At 34.2% G+C, this 23,614-nt stretch overlaps 1 protein-coding gene across 9 annotated transcripts in view; it reads left to right on the top strand.

Moving 5' to 3' along the window:
* The window catches only part of SLC4A10 (solute carrier family 4 member 10), a gene marked incomplete at both ends in the record, with an annotated part of 310,037 nt that overhangs the window by 263,971 nt on the left and 22,452 nt on the right, over window positions 1–23,614 (top strand). For all 9 annotated transcript variants that reach the window (XM_082658203.1, XM_082658200.1, XM_082658202.1 and 6 more), the window contains 6 exons: window positions 5,393–5,498; window positions 10,986–11,147; window positions 12,688–12,801; window positions 14,044–14,205; window positions 21,295–21,546; window positions 22,941–23,009. In XM_082658203.1, coding sequence (XP_082514329.1) covers window positions 5,393–5,498; window positions 10,986–11,147; window positions 12,688–12,801; window positions 14,044–14,205; window positions 21,295–21,546; window positions 22,941–23,009 — 865 coding nt within the window. The remainder of the gene's footprint in view (window positions 1–5,392; window positions 5,499–10,985; window positions 11,148–12,687; window positions 12,802–14,043; window positions 14,206–21,294; window positions 21,547–22,940; window positions 23,010–23,614) is intronic.

Genomic DNA, 23,614 nt, shown 5'->3' with positions numbered 1-23,614 from the left:
CTTCCTGGTTAATTGACTCTTTTAGCCTTATATAATGTCCTTCCTTGTCTCTTTTGACAGTTTTTGACTTAAAGTCTATTTGTCTGATATGATTATGACCCACCCGGACACCTGCTCTCTTTTGGTTACCATTTGCATATAATATTGTTTTTTATACTTTAACTTTCACTCTATGTGTGTTCCTAAATCAAAAGTCTCTTCCAGACAGCATATAGTTAGATCTTTTTTTTATCCATTTAGTCATTCTATGTCTTTTGATTGGGGAGTAAAATCCACTTACATTTAAGTACTTATTTATAGAGAAGAACTTACTATTGCCATTTTATTAGTTGTTTTCTGTCTTGTAACATTTTTGTCACCTGCCCCCTTTCCTCTCTTTTTTACTTCCTTTGTGTTTTGTTGATTTTTTTTTTTTTAGTAGTGATATGATTTGATTCCTTTCTTATTTTCTTTTGTGGATGTTCTACACAAAAAGGTATTTTCTTTTTGGTTACCATAGGGCTTACATAAAACATCTTATATTTACAACAATCTATTTTAAGTTGATAAAATTAACTTCAATTGCATACAAATACTCTTCACTTTTACTCCCCCCTTGTTACACTTTTTATGTTATTGATGTCAAAAATTACATCCTTTCATATTGTGTATCCATTAACATATTTTTATAGTAATAGTGTCTAAAAATACTTTTGTCCTTCAACTTCTATACCAGAATTAAAAGTGATTTATGTACCACCATTACAGTATTTTGTATTTGTCTATATACTTACCTTTATTAGCAAGCTTTATACTTTCATATGTTTTTGTGTTGCTGTTCAGCGTCCTTTTGTTTGAACTTGAAGAATTCCCTTTAGCATTTCTTATAAGGCAGATACAGTGGTGATGAACTCCTTCAGCTTTATTTTTGAAACCTGGGAAGGTTTTATTTCTCCTTCATTTTTGAAGTCCCCCATTTTTTACCAGATATAGTATTCTTGGTTGGAAGTTTTCCCTTTTAGCGCTTTGAATATGTCATACCACTGCCTTCTGGTCTGTAGAGTTCAGACTGAAAAATCCACTGGTAGTATTATGGAACTTCTCTTGCACATGGTGGTTAGCTTTTCTCTTTCTGCTGTTGAAATTTTCTCTCTATTTGACTTTTAACAGTTTGATTATAATGTGTCTTAGTATGGATTTTTTTGGATTCACAATGGTTGGAATTCATTGGGTTTCTTAAATATGGATGTCATTTCCTTCCCCATTTTGGGGAAGTTTTGGGGCACTATTTCTTTAAATAAGTTTTCTGTCCCTTATTCTCTTTCTTCTTCTTCTGGGGCTCCCATGATGCATATATTGATTTGCTTATGATATCCCATGTGTTCCTCAGGCTTTCTTCACTCTTTTTCGTTCTTTTTTCATTTTGTTCTTCTGACTGAATAATTTCAAGTGACCCGTCCTCAAGTTCACTGATTCTTTCTTCTGCTTAATTGAGTCTGATGTTGAACTCCTCTACTGAATTTTTTAGTTCAATTATTGTATTCTTTAGCTCCAAAATTTCTATTTTGTTCTTTTTAAATATTTTCTATCTTTTTGTTGATATTTTCATTTTGTTTATGCATCATTTTCTTGATCTCATAGAGTATCATTATAATGGTTATTTTAATTCTGTCAGGTAATTTTTATACCTCTATTTCTTTAAGATAAGTTTCTGATTTATTTTATTCCTTTGTATGGACCATGTTGCCCTGTTTCTTCATGTGTCCCATAACTTTGTTTTAGGATTGGCACATTTGAAATAATAGCCACCTTTCATAGCCTTTAGGAACTTGCTCTTTGTGCAGAAGACTCTTATTAATCAGCTTGACTAGAGATTCTGGGGGCCTCTCTAACCCTTTCTTGGAGGGAAGGGGATGCAAATTCTCTGAGCCTCGTGTGTGCAATTTCTCAATTAGTATTGCTGGTTTCTTTTTCCAGGGGCTCATAATCTTTTGCTCCCTCTGAGAACAAGGGATAGCAGAGAATCTTGCTACTGTAAAACCATAGAACTTACAGTAGCAAGAGTCTCTGCTATCTCTTGTTCTCAGAGGCCTCCAGATATCTACCATATGATGAGTCCCCATCAGCATCCCAGGTTAGGTGAGACAGTTGCCATTTTCTGACATTTTATGACAAGACAGATACCAGTCCCTCAGTAGCCCTCTGAAGAGCTGGAATGTCAGATGCAGCCTCTATTTTCTCTTCACCCCCAGTGTAAAAAGTGTAAGCCAGGGTATTCTCTACCACTGCTGAGCTGTGCCAGCTTAGAGGAGGGGCTGATGCAGTTAAAGTGAAATTGCTCTTCTTACCCATTTGAATGTGGCTGTTCACAGCTTTGCACTCAGGTACTGCAACATCTTAACTGGATTCTGGAATTCTCGTTACAGTATTTTGGTCCATATATTGTTGTTAAATTGAAGTTTTTATGGGGGAAGGAGCACTGGGACTTTCCATTCAGCCATCTTGTGATTTCACTTCTTCCCTTGTTCACTCTTGGGCTCTACCATACATTTGTCATTCTGAGAGTTCTTTCACTGCTTTCTTAGGTTGGAAAACACTCTTTCCTTTATCCCAACATCTTCTCTTAGTTCAGACCCTTTTTGGGATTCTACTTGGCAGGCCAGGTCCTTCCTTTACTGCAGTTGGAAGGATATATATATATCCCATATAAATTTATAAATTTTATATGTATATATAAATATGTATATATATTCATGTTTCTATGTAAATATTTCTATTTTTTTAAGTTAGTCATTAGGAGCAGACTGCCTAGGTTTAAATTCTGGCTCTGATGTTTCTAGCTGTGTAACCTTGGCCACATCACTCGTGCCTTGATATTTTCATGTGATTAATACTACCTATTTTAAGGATTAAACATAAAAGTACTATTATTGTTAGTATTACTCTTCTGTTCTGCTTTTACAAACATCCTGCTTTCATATGCTTTTCATATTCCATTTGTTTACATCTCTCTTTTGTTGATATTTCTCCTCATGTTTCTTTTTATATTATTTCTTTGGTTAATGAATTCTAGGTAATGAGAAAATAAACATGTGTGTTCAGTCCTCTTTCTTAAGCTAGAAGCCAAACCTGATTTTTAATTTTAGAAAATATTCAGTGATTTAATGGTTTTCGTGTTATTTTTAATAATTTAAGATATTTTTAAATGAAATTATTCTCTCTCTCTTCATATATTATCTTTACCATATTTGCCTAGTGATCTAATGACCTAGAGTCAAAATTAAACAGGAATTTTCTTTCTTTTGATAGATTCTCAGTGATAGTAGCAAAACTGTTTTAATGCTGGTCAGAATTTAATTCTCTTTAAAGCACTGGAAGCAAAATAAAGAGTATCAGCATGTTAGAGTGTTTTTTTTGTATTACATTAATTGAAAGTTAACAGTTTTATTACATCTTATGAAAAACTGAAAAATGAACCAGAAAATAATGATGAGAACCATGATGATGATGGCAGCTACAATTTCAAAACTGCATAAATGTATACCAGGCACTTAATATATATCATGTTACTTATTCTTCATAATAGCTCTACAAGGTAAGCATTTCAGTCTGCATTTTATTTATGAGGAAACCAAGATTTAGAGTGCTTAAATAATTTGCCCCTGGCCACACAGCCAGTAAAGGACAAAGGCCTTTCTGACACATAATCCTGTGTTCTGGGATTATGTACAACTAATCTGGGACTTGAGAACCTATAGATTTGAATAAATTGCATTAATGAATGACTATTACTGCATCTCAGGGGACTGTTTCCTTTTTGCTATGTTTCCTCCCTCTGATACCATGGTGGTCACTGTAGCTGCTCATAGTAGCTAATACTTCCATGTCTCATTCCCTTAAAGTCCTCATCAACAACTTTCTCATTGTAATCCTCTGTTTTTTTAGAGGCCCAGCCCCATGTGAGCCCAGGTGGAGAATACTCTAACATCTCTTAGTGAGAGCAGGAACATACCTGTCTGTATTGCCCAAGTCAAGGAGAGTTTCTTGTAATAATAGACACTCAGTACACTTTGAAAAATGAATGAATGGTGGTAAAAAAAAAAGAACAGACTAAAATTCCTGATGTAAAAGACAGAAGAGAGGGCTTCCCTGGTGTCGCAGTGGTTAAGAGTCTGCCTGCCGATGCAGGGGACATGGGTTCGTGCCCTGGTCTGGGAAAATCCCACATGCCGTGGAGTGGCTGGGCCCGTGAGCCATGGCCACTGAGTCTGCGCGTCCGGAGCCTGTGCTCTGCAACGGGAGAGGCCACAACAGTGAGAGGCCCGTGTACCGAAAAAAAAAAATAAATAAAGAAGAGATACTGTTGCTTAGGCAGAGAAATTTATCAAGTAGAGACTGTAATATATTTGCCTACAGAAATAATGGCAGTTGGGTTCTACAGTTCAATTAATATCACTAAAACAGCAATCCAACTAATATACAAGTTATGTAGTATATATGTGGCTTAATCTGAGAGCCCAACCACTATTTTTATAAAATGCTTCTATAAGAAAATGCTCTCTGAAGAGCAAATAATAGACTTATGAATGAATTTTTCAAACAATTTGTAAATTGAAGTTAACATCTAAGACAATTAACTTATTGATAATCTTTGCTTTTGTCTTCTCATTTACTTACAAAGTTATAAAGAACATGAGATCAAAAGCTGTTTTTTATTACATAACAGTACCACTTTGCCCAGCTTTTGCCCAGCTTTTTCCTATTCTCTCTGCTCTTACCCCACCCAGCGTTCATCATGTTACTTTATATGTAGTAGCTACTCAAAAATCTTTTGCATACTGATTGTTTGATTTTTAATAGAACTATCACTCATCACAAAGAAAATATATCCTGAGATACCTAGGGTTCTTGCTTCAACCTACCTTTAATTTTAAATTACATTGCAAAATTCTAAATGATCTCTAAAATATGAATTATAAACTCCAATTTTAATTGATATAGTTATACAGTATTAATAAAAATAAGTAATTATAATAATACATTTGAATATTTATAATTTTTTCCCACTTGACTTATAATTTAGAGGCAAAGGGTTGTTGTAAGGTCTAGAAAGCATCTTGGTTTAAAAGGCCTCAAAAGCCCTGTGTTCTAACCTACACTTTAAAAAATTTCCTCTGATGGGGACAGAGAGGGAATGACCTCTCATTCCAGGAAACATTAGAAGTGATCTAATGTCCTAACAATATATCTATCCTCTGTCTGAAAATAGTGTGTTTTGGAGTTTAGGATGACCTACCTACTTATCTCTCAGATGGAGGAAGGCTGTGACTGGGGAAGAAGGACCCATCACAAATTTGTTTTAAGTATGGTGACAAAAAGATACTTCACAAAAGACACTGTTTTGCCTTTGCAGGTGTAACTGTGTGGAACCACATAATCCTAGCAATGATACTTTGAAGGAATGGAGGGAATCCAATATTTCTGCCTCTGACATAATTTGGGAGAACCTAACTGTGTCGGTAAGTGAAACATTGAAAAATAAGTCATGGACTTCCCTGGTGGCACAGTGGTTAAGAATCCGCCTGCCAATGCAGGGGACATGGGTTTGAGCACTGGTCCGGGAAGATCCCACATTCCACGGAACAACTAAGCCCATGTGCTACAACTATTGAGCCTGCGCTCTAGAGCTCACAAGCCACAACTACTGAGCCCGTGCGCATAGAGTCCATGCTCTACAACAAGAGAAGCCACTGCAATGAAAAGCCCGCACACCACAACCCACTCGCCGCAACTAGAGAAAGCCCGCATGCAGCAACAAAGACCCAACACAGCCATAAATTAATTAATTAATTTTTAGAAAAGAAAAATAGGTCATACCTTGAATCTTATTACTATAAGGGCTTTTATTGACTTTTTGAATGAATTATTGCCACTAAGTTAAGTGTTTTAAACAAATACTATTATAAAAGTGATGGTTTTGATTTCATTCATTTCAAGTATGCATAAGTTTACTGGGGTTTTCTTTCATTATTAAGTTTTTCCAGTAGTTATTAGGCCTGAGTTACTCTGAAAGCACACATATATGGCATAATGTGACTAGATTAACTGAAAGCACATTAAATAAGAGTAGTGTTGACCTAAATGAAACCGTATGGCAGAACTAAGTCAGCCTTCTGTGTAAAGAACCCAGAATGCTTTTACTTTACTCTGTAATACTGCTCCAGCTGTTCAGAATATGTTAAGGGGGAGGGGATGTTTGTTAATATTTTAGTGTAAATATTGAACTTTTTGGAAAAACAAAAGTCACTTTTCTTAATAAAATTCTGGCACCTCCCTCAGGAAGATTTTCTTACTTCCATTTTCTCTTTATCCTCCATTCAAGAAATAGAATGGCAACATATTTTTCACCTATCAAAGTTAAATCTTATACCTTTAAAAATATTTTTGGCTTTCCTCTTTTTTTGTGGTATCTTTTTCCCCCCTCATAGCTGAATTTCTCAGTTCTTCTTAATCTCTTGCAATATTTGTGCACCTCCTTTTCCATCTACATTTGCATCCTTTACTTCTGGTCAATCAAATCTCATAATTGGAAAAATCGAAAGTGTTCTGGTTTTAATAAGTATTAAAATCTGAGTCATTCTAGTTTCTTCTCTATTCTTCCCAGTTACAAACATTACAATCCAAAGCTTCTGCCACTTTATCTACCCATATAAGCTCAAATCCCATTATAACCATGGGCATAAAACTATATAAATTCTAGTTCATTTTATGAAAAACATATCATTTAGTAAGTGAGCCAGTTAGTGACACACAGAAATCTTTTTTGTTGTACAAATGTTATAAAACTCTAAACATGATTCTTGTAAGACCACTTGACCTATTGCCTATTTTATCAATTTTCCTCATTAAATATTTTCTTTCAGAATCAAAATCAAATTACTTACCTTCTGTTTAAAATTCTATCTTGACCTATATTTTACTACTTTTCCTCTTATGCTAGTCATTTGCTCTAAAATAAGCCTTCACTTACTTTTGTTGTTTTCTTCTGTTATGGTTAACATTTATTCTGTCCTATTTTTCTTAGAAAAAATAACATTACCAAACTGTTTCCTTTCAGAGAGCCATTTAAATCGATCAGTAAAAGAAATGATGAGCTGAACAAGAAAGAATGCTACAGTTATTCAGAATTTAGACATGGGATTGTGGTTGGTCCATTCAGCAGTGCATCTTCTATTTATATTTCCCTTTTGTAAACTATAAAGATATTATGTCTTGAGTCCCTTGCTTTTGTCCCTCATCTTGGTGTCCCCTACAATACAGTAACCCAATAATCTCATCTCTAAATTATTTAACATGATAATTTACTCTGTGTTTTATAGTCTTGAATAATTTAATATTAAATAATAATATTCATTCCATGTAGTAGCAAACCCTGAATCATAACTTTCAAAGAGACTCTTAGCACAATTGATCTAGCTAGCCATGAGTTAATTTTAAATATTAGAAGTTTTAGGTTCAAGCAGAGTACAGTGAAAAATATTTTGCAATCAAAGCAAATCTAGCACTGTGGTTTTTTTCTTGAAGTTCTGTACTAGGAGTTAACATTCTGGCAGAAATTTTCATATTATTTTTCATTAGTTAAAAGCAGTTTTTGCAATAGGTAATTGCTAATCTTGACCAGAAATAGCATTTATCACCAAAGGGAATGCTACGTAATGAAAAAGTCTTACAATTTTTAAGTCAATGAGGGCCATAAAATTGTTTTGTCTTAATTGTTATTCTGGGATTTCTTTCCTCAGCATAACCATTAGTATCATCAAAAACATTGTATTAATAAAGCACTGTGCTAATGGATATTATAACTAGTTTTGTAAAAATAGTCATGTAATATCTACTTTGTATATTATTCATGTGATGATTTTTAATTGAATTGTTACATATCTCATTAATTGTAATTTATACCTTGCTAACTCAGCAAGGGCAAAGAACTTCAGCTTTCTTTGATTCTCCCAAACAGCTGTATGCATAATAAGTGTTCAATAAATATTTAATGATCGTTTTGAAAAATAGTCTCAAATCACAAATTTACTATTTAATGTAAATATCTTGTTTTGGTTGATTTTGTTTTCCAGCTTTATTGAGGTATAATTGACAAATAAAAATTTTGTATATTTAAGGTATACAATATGATGTTTCGGTATATGTATATGATGTGAATGATTACCGTAATCAAGCTAATTAACATATCCATCACCTCAAATAGTTACCTTTTTTTTTTTTTTTTTGGTGAAAACAATTAAGATCTACTCTCTCAGCAAATTTCAATTATTTAATGCAATATTATTAACCATAGTCACCATGTTATACATTAGATCTTCATAATTTATCCTGCATAACTGAAAGTTTGTACCCTTCGGCCAATATTTCCCCATGTTTCCCCTGTCCCCAGCCATTAGTAACCATCATTCTACTCTCTGCTTCTGAGTTTGACATTTTTAGATTCCACATGTAAGTTAAATCATATAGTGTTTGTCTTTCTGTGTCTGGCTTATATCAGTCAGCATAATGTCCTCCAGATTCATCCATGTTGTTGCAATGGCAGGATTTCCTTCCTTTTTAAGGGAATGATATTCTGTTATATATTTATACTACATTTTCTTAATCCATTCATCCATTGACAGACATCTAGGTTATTTCCATATCTTGGCTATTGTGAATAATGCCTAATTCAAGTGTTTTATAGCAAGCTAGAACACTTAGGTTTCTATGTTTATATATATTTTTAGCAGTATCTCAAAATCTGTCATTATAAAGGAATTCCTAGGCGAGGTTTAAAATATTCACAAGCAATTAACTAGCAATTGGTTAAGAATCGTTTTAGTGCCAGAATTACATATTTAGCTTATATATAACTAAGGGGCAGGACACTAATGCCAACTTTAATTTCTTATTTTATCAAACTTAATTTTTACCAACTTATAACACTGCTGAAACTTAGAACGTGTTGAAGAATAATTAGTAGAAATGAGTTTGTCAACAAGCAGTTTTTCATTTTTGTAAGTGAAACCATATGTGAGACTCAAAATAAGAGAACAGGATTTGGATTTAGTTTTCTCTTCCAAATCTCAGTACTTGTTTTGTGTGTGTGTGTGTGTGTGTGTGTGTGTGTGTGTGTGTGTGTGTGTGTGTGTGTGTGTGTGTGTGTGTGTGTGTGTGTGTGTGTTAAAGGTACAGTTAGTATAAACCAGAAAATAAATGTAGAATTTAGTAGTTCACAATTTTTCCTTTTTAAATAGCATATTGTCCCCCTAAAAGGAAGAAAAAATAAATACACTTTTCGAATTTGCTTTGAATTAAAGTAACTAGGCAAGCTATTGGCAATGTATTATAGATTATAAGACAGTTAAATGATCCTTTAAATGGTTTCTATGTTCCTAAGATTTGAGAACAAGACCCAGTCAAGTCCAAGACTTGGAGGACTTTTATATCTGCACAAAAGACTGATCACAAATATTTAGATAATGTGTTTACAACAGAGCTTCTAGCTCCTCTTTGTATTTATCCATTCTTCTTAACCATTACTTTGCTTAGTAATTGCTATACTAGTATCTCTGGACAAGGGGCAAGAGATGGGACTAAAAAATTCAAGGATTCATTTTTGCTACTTTATCTATTTTAACAGAGTTTTGAGAGAAGGAAAATTAAAGCTATAATTAAGGCCTGGGGGATTTTTCTTTGGTTTTTCAATTAGCCAAGTCATTGTGCTCTATATTAAAATAGATAATTGGAATTCAACTTTAGCTAGCAAAGAATGTAGCATTTGCAGTTAGATTAGAAAAGGGAATGGAATTGTGTTAGATAATTATAAAGTATACAAACAATATTTCTCAAGAATCCTAGCCTTAGGGGTAGCTGCCCCAAGTAGATTTTACTAGTTTGTTTTTGGATAACCATGTAACAATCTGTGATTTAGTCTAGAATCTTTTGAAGGTATTTGTTTTCTGCTATACAAGGACTCCAGGGCCTGAAACTTTGTTCATTGGACAGTCTCTGTTGGTGATCAGTCCGTCAGTCCATATTTTTCTCTAAGATCTTTAAGTATATGGCACAATTCAGTTTCTGTTCAGGTCCAGATATCTCAAGTACTAACAAGGTCACTGGATCACTTAAACCATTCTTTTCTCTGTTTTGAAATAAAAAATTAAAATTTAGTGTTCTAATCTTTAAATTAAAATAGTAAAAAGCAAAACGTTTTTAAAAAGTTTTAATTTCAAAATATTAATGTTTAAAATGCTCAGTTTTTTTCCTCCAAGAAAGGAAATTTTTTTGACTTTGCTGCCACCTCATGGCTAAGGCAGCAATTAGAAATGATCCTTCAGAGGCTTATAAAATATATACCAGGAAAAAAAAAAAGACCATGAAGAAGTCATAGTAAATATGAACTTTGCATTGCTTCTATACTTTTTTCTCTTTTGTTCTATAATTTAAATTTGAGCCCCATCTTTGACTTTCAGTTTCACTCCAGTAATAATGTATCATAGTTTTTTGTTGCTTTTCTCACCGTTCTTGGGAGCTTTTGGACTAGATAATTCTACAAAATCATTGTTCTTCTTTAATAATATTCCCACCAAAGGAATATCATGTTTGTATCACAACTCTGCTGCCACCCAGCAGCGGTGAGCCCATAGCCAATTACTTAACTTCTCTACACCTCAGTTTCCTCAGACATGAAATAGAAATAATAACAACTACCTATTTTATAGGGTTGATGTGAAAATTCATTAAGATGGTGATTGATAAATCAGTTAGTTTCATAGATTTAAACTTAATTTGAAAAGGCAAGAATTTTAGAAGTGGTTCATATTGCTCACTACCTATGCAACTAGGAGCCATAACTGAAAACTTCAGCAACTCAACTGCAAGCGATCTTAAGATGTTAGTTTTCTGAAAGAAACGTGTCCACCTTTTTTGCTTAATAGCTCCATTTGTTTTCCTTCCTCTGGCAGGAATGCAAATCATTACATGGAGAGTATGTTGGACGAGCTTGTGGCCACGAGCACCCATATGTTCCAGATGTTCTATTTTGGTCAGTGATCCTGTTCTTTTCCACAGTTACTCTGTCAGCCACACTGAAGCAGTTCAAGACTAGCCGCTATTTTCCAACCAAGGTACCTAGACTACAATTTTTCTGATCAAAACGTGAACCAACATAAAGCATGTTATGGAGTCATGTGTGTTTTAGGACAAAAGAAAGAGCTATTGCTGTCGTTAAAGGAGCCACGAAAAGGTTTTTGTGTGATTGAGCTGCCAGTTTAGGAGTGGGCATGGTGAGGGAGGTAAGAGAAAGCATTTTGTGATACAGTGCTAGGAGTACACATTCCCTCCAGGCTTATCTCCTAACTTCAAATCCCAGAGATAAACTCCCACTTTCCCACTTTCATTTTTGGAACTCAAAAGCACACACTGCATTACTGATTGTCACTTTCTTGCCCAGTGAACAGTGGGAACTATTCCAGCCTGACAGACACCTCATAGGAGCCACTGTTACATTCTGTAATTGGGAAAGCCCCTGCAAGACTCATTGGAACACTATCCTCTTTTTCATTTTTAAAGTGTCAGTCCCTCCGCCTAACCCACCACGTTTGCATCTGCATATTTGGAAAGGAAAGTAAACAGAGAAACAGCTTAGTTCAATATTTAACACTGCAAAGTAACACCTATAAGGTCTGACTCAGCCAAAAAAGAAGGAAGGAAGGAAGGGAGGGAGGGAGGGAAGGAGGAAGGAAGGAAGGAGAAAAGAAAAAGAAAGAAGAAACAAGAAAACAAGCTTTTTAGGGATGAGCTAAAAATTGTGATGAAAATTCTACTCTGGGAAAATGTTTTAAGAACTGCTGTTTGAGAGAAACTTCTGTTTTTCTTACCTCTTCCTTCCGTAACGTGGAAGATTCATTTCTTTCCCCCCAAAGCTTAATTTGATTAATATAGAATTATCTTTTTTGTATCAAACTCCTGCATTTTGTATGTGTTTGTGTGTGCGTCATAAAGGCAGCCTAATAAAAGGCAGATCTTGTTGATTATTGTTTAAGAATTTTTCTCAATGAAGGCTTTATAAAAGAGAAATGGCTTTAAAAACTGGCTTACACAGAATAACTTTTAAATTTGCTTACTCTGTTGTGCAAATTACCTGCTGCCATACTTGTAGCTCAGATAAACTAACTAACTTCAATAAAAATAGATAATTTTATTTTATGGTATTTCAGGTTTATGATATTAAAATGTTACCTACGTGAGAAAGAGTACTAAAATATAGCGAAATTCTAGCCATGCAAACTTATTCTGTGAAATAAATATTCACATACTGGAATTCATAATAAACTTAGATTTTTATCAGCACTGCTGATGTAGTGATATTGTATCATGCAAGATTCCCATAATAAACTTAGATTTTAAATGAAAACAGCACAATCACCATTGTAGCTATTCCATAATGCCTCATTTTGAAAATGTTGAGTGTGTATTCATCCTAATGACAGAGATACATAAATATAAATATGACAAGAGTTAGTAGTAATATTATAGTATGCGTAAAATATAATATTATGATATTATGTCATAAAGTGTTTATAAAGTGTGATTCTAGATTATGTTCCTGAGTATTCTTCACTATTTATAGTTCCTTCAAGTGACAAGTGTTTTCATTATGTTTAGGTGCGATCCATAGTGAGCGACTTTGCTGTCTTTCTTACGATTCTGTGTATGGTTTTAATTGACTATGCCATTGGGATCCCATCTCCAAAACTACAAGTACCAAGTGTTTTCAAGGTGAAGTTATCATAGGATTTACTATCATCTCTCCATCTCTGTAGGTCTAATTTTTATTCAGATGATGGCTATAACCCTAGTTCTTGGGATTTTCATGAAAATATAAAGAATATAGATTAATATAACAGTAAATAAAATGCCCACAGCATGACTAAAATTTTGGCCTAATATTAAAAAAATAGAAATCACAGAAATGGAAACCTAGAGGCAGCTTGAAAAAAATTTCTGTCAATTATTCCAGTGGGAATATCTATATTCTTAAAAGATAAGGAAGCATTTTGAAAGTAAGGGTGACGCACAGTGGATAGGCCTTGAAAACAGATAAAATTAGGTCTGGAATAGAGTTCAGACCATGTTACTAACTATGCAACCTTGGGCCAGTTACTTTACCTCTCTGAACCTGTTTTCTCACCTATCAAAAAGAGCGAGGGGGCTTCCCTGGTGGCGCAGTGGTTGAGGGTCCTCCTGCCGATGGAGGGGACGCGGGTTCGTGCCCCAGTCCAGGAGGATCCCACGTGCCGCGGAGCAGCTGGGCCCCTGGGCCATGGCCGCTGGGCCTGCGCGTCCGGAGCCTGTGCTCCGCGGCGGGAGAGGCCACAGCAGTGAGAGGCCCGCGTACTGCAAAAAAAAAAAAAAAAAAAAAATAGCTAGGGACTTCCTCAAAGAATCGTCAAAATGATTTCCTTTGGGTCTCATCTCAGGCACCAGCCATGTTTGAACCTTTCCCTGAGCCCATGATGTGACCAAACGTCTTTTTGACATTATTACATAGTGACCTGGATACACGTCTAAAATAAGAGTTATACACAGTGGGTCAATGTGATATTTGTAAATGTAAATAAATTTGCCAATCATAAATGATAAATATTAATATGATTTTATTTAATATAGGTATTGATTGAGAACACAAATTTGTGAGTCAGTTTGTCAGAGCTGAAATCCTATCTCCACCACTTACTAGCTTTGGGACCTTGAAAAATTTACTGAACCTCTCTATGTCTCAGTTTCCTTATCTGTATCTTCTTTAGACTGTTGTGAAGAAAAAATGAGTTAAAATATTTAAAGCACTTAGAATAGTGTCTGGTACCTTATAAATGCTTTGTGAATATTATTATTATTAAATATATAATTCACTTGGCATATCAGTTTATAACTAGGGTTTTCCTGGTATTATCTGTAAGACAATTTGATTAGGTATTCATTAATCCAGTTAATAACTGTGCATTCTTTAATTTTTCACAGCCCACAAGAGATGATCGTGGCTGGTTTATTACACCTTTAGGCCCAAATCCATGGTGGACAGTAATAGCTGCTGTTATTCCAGCTTTACTTTGTACTATTCTAATTTTTATGGACCAACAGATTACAGCCGTCATCATCAACAGAAAAGAGCATAAGCTAAAGGTATATTTTAACCTCCATTTTAATGTAAATCATTGTGATTCAACGGATGTCAATTATACTTTATACTGATGTTTATTATATTTTGTATTCTATAGTCATTTGCATAGTGAAATATTAAAATATTTTCAGATTCATAATTTTATTTTCTATATTCATGGTACTTTGTCTGACGATAAGTTTAACATTAATTTATTAATTATTAATTAATTAATTTAATTATAGCACTTGGCTGAGCTCTGAACTCTGGAACCCTACCTCCAGGACTTAAAATTTAAAAACATTGGCAAAGTTCTAGCTTTCTTTACCATGTTTAACACACTGTAATGAAATAATCTATTTTGGTGAAGTGTAGCTTTACCAATTTGTCTTACGTCTGGGGTTCTTCTATTTCTCTATTTGACCTTAAGTATATCTATTAGATTGCATTCATTTTGGAACAAATTACATCTTCAAATAATTCTCGTTTTCTTTAGTCGTTCCTCCATCTATAATGTCTATGACATTAAAACCAGTCATAAATGTTATAGTTTGTGACATCTTTGTTGAATTTTAGTGCAGATTCTAATGACTTTCTTTTACAAAAAGAATAAATATGAATGTATCTTATTTATTATATTCTGACCCTGCCATTTGGCAACTGTGAAAAATTAGCTGTTCACTGGTGTGCAGTTTGTCTGAGATGTGTAATGTGAGCACTATCATTTATAGGAATATGTTAAATAAAATCAAAAAAATCATTGAATGGTTAAAAGTACTCTGAATCAAACCTTACAAAAACAGAACAGGCACAATCTTGTTTTTTCTGGTATCATGGGATAATTGCCAGCTATCTTCACATACTCTTTAAACTCTAGGAAAAGTTTCATTGTCAGAGCAACAGAAATCATACTTTATAGAATTTTTAAGTATGTTTGTTAGAAAGATTTAAAAATCAGATTGCTTGAAGTATTTGATGGGAAGTAGTAATGACATAAGTATAAGAAAGCACAGTTATTTGTAATAAATCTTACTGAAAAGGAATTTTGTCTATTATATTGGGGAGAGTGTGTGTCTCTCTTAAAATAAAGAGTATTCTTTATTCTCTTTGTAGAAAGTAACTTAAGCGTGCTCGAAAACCTTTTTTAAAATGAGTTCATATTCACTTCTTGTTTTGGTCAAAAAATTTTTTGATTATTAAAGATGTATTCTACCAAAATATCACATGAAGTCTTAGGAACTAGACCAGTGATGTGCTGGTACATGTTTAACAACCAGTCCTCTGTGTATAAAAAGAAATACCCTGATTTATAATGTTTGCCGATTTTCATGATGTCAATACTCCCATCGTGGCCCATTTCAAGCTAAAAGAGTGACATCAAAAAATTGGCAGGAAAATATTTGAAAATTAAACAATTGGTTCTTATAAGTCTGTATGAGCTGGCCCCAAAATACTGCTGAACTACATTATTCAATATTAGAAACTTTAAATCATTTACAGCTCTCAAAACAAGAAATTCAGATTTCCAAATTAGTAGTCAACTTATTTAATATCAATCATTCAAAAATATTATTTGCTTTTAAAATATCAGCCTTCTGCAAAAGCAAATACCACCACAACTTAATTATTAAAGTTATGTAGTTGATTAAGTAGATCTGTAAAACCGGTGTTAAGAACTTAATGTTGAATGCTGTTAGTCTGCTACTCTCTAAGGAGTAGGAAAACATTTTTCCTAGACACCAGTTTATTTTTTTAAACTGAAAACATCTCTATTTTTCCCATTTCTGTTTTAATTATACACCAAAATTTGTATTTTCATACTACATATGTTGCTTGTTGTTTTTATATAAGAGCATTATAATGGCAATTATCCGATGCCAACAATATAAATATAAATCTGCATTATCATTTTTAATGGCAGTATATATATTTCCTTGTATGGCACATGTTTTAAAATGAACTAAAAGACTCCTGTTTTAGAAAGAAAGTAAGCTATGTAGTCATTGTTTCCCTTTCAAAGGAAGTTGGGTTTTTTTTGGCTTTTATAATTAGACAGAAATATCACTGAGTTAACTGAGAAATTTTCCTTGTAAAATTTTTTTCTAAATATTAGTGGAATCATTAAAACAGAATGTGGAAGTAAATGAAGAATTGCCCAAGGTGATGTTACCTTTTTGGCTGTCCTGTATGCTTGCTGTTTCCAGATCTCTCCACCTTATAAATCACATATTGCTTGCTCCTTGTTCTTCATGAACCCATGGTAGGCCCTTGACATTCACAGACTTTCCAAAGCTCCACATCAACAAATATACTATATTTACCTCCCCTTTACATATCGTATAGAATAGCTAAAATATAATAAAGCATTCTTTAAGTGGTCCTTTCAAGTATCTGCATTTATAAAATTAAATGTAGAACTAAAGCATTTAATATTTTTGTCACTGAGACAAACTTGAGACTATATTATTAAACTATATTACATTATTTGTACATTACTTTTTATTGTACAAATGACTATGTAATCAAAAGATTCATATTTTACCCCTTAATAGCCTGGATTTAGTAAACAGCAAATCTGGCTTAATCATAAATTTGCTACATTGCCGCAAGCAGAAGAGTTAGACTTTTCTTGGCCACTGTGAGTCTGAACACCCCATTCTCCTCCTTGGATATGGATATTTGCAAAGTAAGTTCCTTCCAGTGAAGACATATTTTATCTACACCGAACACTTTTTTTTTTTTTTTTGGCCTTTAACCCTTGTCTTCTCTAAGCTTCACTACAGTGTGGTCTGCTGCTACTGATTTTCCTGTTAATAACAGCAAAAAATCACTTTCTCAGAATGTTCTTTACTCAGAGTAATGGTTTGTTCCATAGCCGCTCTCCCGCCTGTTGCTTCCCTGAAGTGTTTGCACAGTCTCTGGCTTTAACTTGAACCACATTGTCACAAAAAGACACATGTTTCTTGAATATATCCCCAGACCACAAGTTAACCACATTTTCAGCTTTTACTTATTTTTTTTTTCTCCCTTGAAAACCCATTTTTGCCTTGGTTGGAGCATTCCCTGAGATAGTTTAATGAATGATGATTTCTAGCTTCTGTATCAAGCACCTGGTAGAGGCCACATCATGTATCTAAGTCTACATCACATATCCGAGTCACCTAGAAATTCATCATTTCATTCTTTATCTCTCTCAAACTTATATTTTAGATCTTTCCACTTTTTCTTCACTTCCATTACCAAATCCAGTAGTTGGTTTTCTTTTAGAGGATTTTTTCCTGCCAGTAAAAATCTCTTTATCGTTTTATGAGTGTTACTGTATACGTAATAAAGCTGTGTTGAGATGAGGAGTCTAGCCCCAACTCACAGGCTAAGTGACTAACTCCTCCCTCAGAACGAAGAATTTCAAGATTAGCAAAACTCTAACTCACTGCACCTCATGATCCTTTGGGTCATTCAAACGTATCAGAAGTTGCAAATGTAAACACTTGAGAATGCAGATTTCATCTATATTGTATATAGACGTCAATTCATACTCTCTCTAGCATTTCTCATTTGTTTGTTTCTTCCCTAGAGAAGTGGAATAAGCATTGGTTAACTGAATCCCTTTGAAAAGGATTAAAAATACCCACTTTTTTAAAAAAAAGTACATTCTCTAAAAGTGGATAGTTAGATATTATCTTTCAGAAAAGAAAGTTTCTGTTAAGATACAACCGTGGGCTTTTCTACATGTTTCTGTAGACAGTTCAGCCTTCTTTTGACATCATTTTTAATAAACAGCAATACAATTCCAGATCACTTGAGTAAATGGATGCATTTGCAACATTCATTTGGCACTACATTCTCTTGATGATTATGGCATTTGATATGTTCTTTTTTGCCCTCTTTGTCAGCCTGGTTCTTCATGTCAATCTATAGTCTTTTATGTGGTTAACTTGACAGATGCAGGAAGTTGCTGCCAAGCTTTGAGACGAATTTTTTCAGCAGTGGCATCTGGGTATCAGATGGTCCTCTTGGCTGGCCTCTTGTCTTGCTGCATGTTGGTTTTAGTGGGGTCTGGTGCAGCATCACCTGTTGCTATGCTCCCTTTTCCTCCCATATGTCCATTTCCCGTGATTCATGGATGAATGTGAGAATAGAAGCTCTGGTTCTGTCTTTATTTCAGAAAAAAAATCTACAGAAATATGTTAGAAGGTGCACAGTTCTCTCTCTGACAAAGGGATACTTCCCTTTGGCTGGCATGCCTATCAGCTAATAATATGGTTACAAAGACCATGTTTTTAAAGACATTTTAAATGAAAGGCAAGAAGAAGGATAATGACTAATTAGTGGAAGTGCCAGAACTGCTTTATTTCCTTTGATTCACATTAAATTAAGATGCTCCCATTGTTGTATAACATAATCGGGGGAAATTGTATTTTTGTTTTTATTATCTACTTGGACTTTACAAAGCTTGCTTTCTAAGTTTAAAAAGGAAATTATTCCCTCGGAAAGCATTATTTTGTCTGCTTCCTGCAATCTAGAATCCCACTGTTTACATTTGTATCATATTTTTAAAACACTAAGACAAGAGCTGTAGGAAATCACTCTCATGAAGGCCTTCCTCATATTATTAAGCCATAGGGAGCATGGACCCTGGGAGAGTCCAGGGTGTGCTAAACGCACAAGCCTGACTCTCAAGGCCCCGTGTCCTTTGCCCTCCTCTAATGTTTACCTCTCAGCTACTAGCACCTCTTCCATTCTCTCTTAGCAGTACCACAACTTTGCAAAACTGCCCAGGGGGCACCATTCACATTGTATTGCCTCAGCGATGGAGGCTTAAGGGTCAGGTCCTTTGCTGTTCTATATTCTTCACACTCCAGAGGTCCCAGGACAAGACACTCCTCTAACTGGTTAAGATGTGGTCCTTTAATGGGACTAAAATTTGAGTTCTACGCAACTACATTTTCCAAAATGTTCTGCAAAAGGGCCAGGGGACCAGAGTATGGCCCTAGTGAAGCTGGTTACACCTTTTTGGTCATGCTGACACCAGGGTGTTTCTCTTCCCACCCTCCATCTCTTAATAATGAAAACCTCTCCTGAGTTACTAGCAAAAAAAGGTTTCTAGAGTCATATTCACAAGGGAAATTGAGGTTAGGCATTTGGGTGAACTGGAGCATTGCCCCAGCTCAGCTGACCCAAGGAGGGGTGCCACGGAATTGGTGACAATGCAGGAGGAAAAGGTCCTTATGTGGCATCTCTCATTTTCTCCTCGCTGTCATCTCCTACACTTTTATAATTTGTCAGGGATAAGCAGAAAGGGAAGGAAGTACAACCGATTTTAAGGGTGTTTTTCTTAATAAAACAACAAAATAAAATAGCAGAAAGAAAACACTGCCATGACAAATACATGTCAGATACTCGGTATGTTTCACCCTCCAGGCTCTAATAGCTTTCAGATTAGCTGGAAACTGCTTGCAGCTTGGTAAAACTGCCTGTAAGAAAAGCCAAAATTATTCCTCTAGAATAATTGGTAAATTTTGCTCGTGTTCATAATACTAATTTTAGCAGCTATATTTATTTTAAAATTATACCTGTTTGATTCTAAAAACTGTTTCAATAATGCATATTTCCTTTTAAAAAAGTCAATCTGTAACTTTATGATTGCTTATTGTACGTCAATGATTGCACTAAAAACTGAGATATACTGAGAAATTGTATGACAAGTTTACCTGCCCTTAAGAAACATTTATATATTTTTATTGAGGATCCTTGAAACAAGTGAGTACAAAAGAAAAATGTATTGTTCAACTGCTAGAATATAATAGCCCCTAACATTTACTGGGTACTTACTAAAATATCAGACATTGTTCTAAATGATGTGCAAAATCATTTGCAAATTATTTAATTCTCACAACAACCCAGCAAGATGTCTCCTGTTATCATCACCATTTTTCAGACAGGGAAACAGAGGCACAAGAAGTTAAATGATTTGCCCAAGATCATTGGTTGAGCCAGCATTTGATTCCAGGCCACCTGTCTCCAGAACTTATACCCTTAAGCATTTTATTACAGCACCTCTCATGAAGTAGTCATTAAGAGTTGGAACGTAAAGTACCATTTGCTGCCTCTGAGGCTTTACACTGTCAATTTCCTACAGGGGATGGAGGAAGAGGGTAACTCGGTTCTTCTCCATTCTTCAGTTTGTCTCCTCAGAGAACTCTTAGCTAATCACCCTCCGCTAGGGAGCAGTCTCCAGATCCCCACACCTCCACATGTCCCTTGCACCCATTTTTCCTCATTTACATTTCCTGCCTGGTTCAAGAAATCCTCTGGAGGCCAGTGATAGCACAGGAGGATCATAGAGGAGATAGAAAACACAAAAACTATCACTTTAAGGAGAGGCCAAATTTTTCCAGTGCTGAAACTGAAACAGATGAGAACAAGATGCAGTAGTAATATATTAAGATAAAAATGAGTATATATGGAAGTTTAGGTTCTATGATATTATTTTTCCCAGTAAAAGTCAACCATTGAGACAAAACAGGGCAATTGGAAACTGAGGGTTTAAGAAGAGTTTTTCTTTAGGAGATATTAACAGAAAGGCTTCTTGGGTATTGTCAGGAAGTGGTTTCTAGTCACAACCAAGCCATTCTTAGCTCTGCTGTGGACACAGCCCATACTTTGTTTTCTCAGCCTGATGCCTGGTATATAATTGATGCTCAATATTTTTCGTATGAATTAATGATGAAAGACTAGACATATGAATTGCAAATTAACCTGCCCATTTAAGGAACCAAAGTGAAGTGACTGTATTTGATAATGACTTTACCTATTCAACAGAAGTAGAATGGAAACTAATGTACCATTAAGCCAGAATTACATTAAACCTATTAAAATATGTAGAAGCCACTATAATCATAATTGCAGTAGGAACACCTGCAACTTTTCTTTAAGTAGATTATATATTTTGAGACTGTTATCTTTTTAATTTATTTTGCATTTTAGAATCAGTTATACAAGATTCAAGATAGTATCTCTTTTCTATTCTTTACTATTCCATGGTGGTGGTGTCATTGGTCTCTATGCCAAATTCAGGTAGTATGAGAATCCTCTTTTCTTTCTCTTAACAGAAAGGTTGTGGGTACCATCTGGATCTATTAATGGTGGCTGTCATGCTTGGTGTGTGCTCCATCATGGGCCTGCCGTGGTTTGTGGCTGCCACTGTCCTCTCCATCACTCATGTCAACAGCCTAAAACTGGAATCAGAATGTTCAGCTCCAGGAGAACAACCCAAATTTCTTGGCATTCGGGAGCAAAGGGTTACTGGGCTTATGATTTTTATTCTTATGGGTTCATCAGTCTTTATGACCAGTATTCTGAAGGTAATGAAATCTGCCTTTATGAATTTGAGAGAAGGAAGAATATATTTATTATTGTTTAAGAAATTTCATTTGAATCTAAGCCATCAATTTGTAAATATTGTACGGCATGTGACGAAAGTGATGAATTTTTACCATGTTTATATAGCTTCTTAACAAGGGAAATTATGTGCTATATTTTAGAATCCTTAAATACATAAAAAAATTAAATCTGGCAGAGTAAAATTTGTGGAAATTATTATTGTAATTTTGAAATGAAAATCAGGTTATGGGAAAGAGTCACTCATCTCTGACTGACTTGTGACCTGAGTTTACTGTAGGCCTACACAAAATAAAGTTTCTATTTTCTTGTCAGTGGACAGATATATTTGCAATTAATATTACTTAATATAAGGTGGAGGTACAGAGATAAGCAATGCCATGGTCACGGCCACATATGCAGTTTTGTATTTTAAATGTTTCATAAAACTACTACATGAACATCATTATTATACATACTTATTTTTTATGTTTCAAGTAGTTGAATCCTGAACTTTCTGAATGTATTTGGGTTTATTAAACCCCATCATAATTTTACTAACAGCTATTTTTCTGTGTATAAAATTAATCTCAATTTATGAAATAAAGTATGTCTCACTTCTATCCTTAAATATAAAATAAAATAAAATAAAATAGTTGAATCCATTTTAAAGAGCATTAAAGAGTAATTGTTTTGTCATATAATTTTGACAGGTACTTCAAAGGTGTGTTCATTGTATTTTAAATTATAACTCATTTTAGTTGTCCATACTTCGAAAATTCTAATTGAATTATTTAATAATTTATACAAGTTTACCTTTATTTAATAATTTACACAATTTGCAAGAACTAATTTCTATGTTATATAAGTAATTATAGAGAAAAAAATGATGCTGAGGTATTCCAATAAAAAGAGAAAAATTGAACAATCCACATGTTTACAAGTATCTGGTAAAGTGTAGGAACAATGTCTAGATGTTAGCTCCATCCTTCACCTTTAATCTAAATATCTTACCATTGTGAAACAAAATTCAAATTTCCCTAAAGCAGCATAATAATAATAGTTAATATTTATTGTTTATTACGTATCATATGTGTTTTTATTGGTTTTGACCTATTAAATACTTATAACAGACCTATTATTATCCCTTTTTAGATATTGGGAAACTAAGGCACAGAGAGCTTAGGTAACTTACCTAAGGTAATGCAGCTAAAAAGTGCTTAGAGATGGGATTTTAACCCATGTCTTCTGGCTCTGCCCTATACTGCTTCTAAAATATTTATTTATTTTTCTGTGTTTTTCTTTGGAAGTGCAGAATATATTGACCACATTATATTTGAAAATAACTTGTGCCTTTTTTCTAATTGTTCTTTTACAGTTTATTCCTATGCCAGTGCTATATGGAGTGTTCCTTTATATGGGTGCTTCATCGCTAAAAGGGATTCAGGTAAATTACAGTAATACAAGCACATCTGTGATGACTTATCTTAAGGTCTGTTGATGTTAAGTCATGTGGTAGCTAAAAAAATGCCATTATCTGAGGAGCAGCTTTCAGACTACAATTAAATTTCTTCAAACTGGTTCATAATCTGAGGATACTTTTGTTTACTATGAGTATATTAAAACTGTAAAAGGTTTAGACTTTATAATCCTTTTAGAAAAAGATAGCAGTACATTTAAAAATATATCCAAATACTTTAGATCTTTGATACTGTGATCATGTATGTGGACACCTATCTATGAAAACAGAAAAAAAATTTTGCACAAAGATGTTCCTTGTAACACATATTATCAAAATATTGGAAACAACCCAATTATTCAACAGCAGTAAAATAATTAAGCTATCTAAGGAACATTAGTTTAAAATTGATAAATATGATGACTATAAAAATAACACAGTAAAGATGCTTATGACAAAGTGAAATGCAAAGTGAAAAAGTGGAAAAATGAGTTGTAGCTATGATAGGTTTATAAAACTGTGAGTGTGGGTGGATTAAGAAGGAAGGTAGAGAAATAAAGACAATTTATTAAGGTAATGAGCTCCTGGGTGAT

The sequence above is a fragment of the Grampus griseus genome (assembly GCF_964374135.1).
Source record: "Grampus griseus genome assembly, chromosome: 7".
In the NCBI taxonomy this organism is placed as follows: Eukaryota; Metazoa; Chordata; class Mammalia; order Artiodactyla; family Delphinidae; genus Grampus; species Grampus griseus.
Note: the sequence above shows the minus strand (reverse complement) of the source record. Positions and strands in the feature narration are given on the sequence as shown.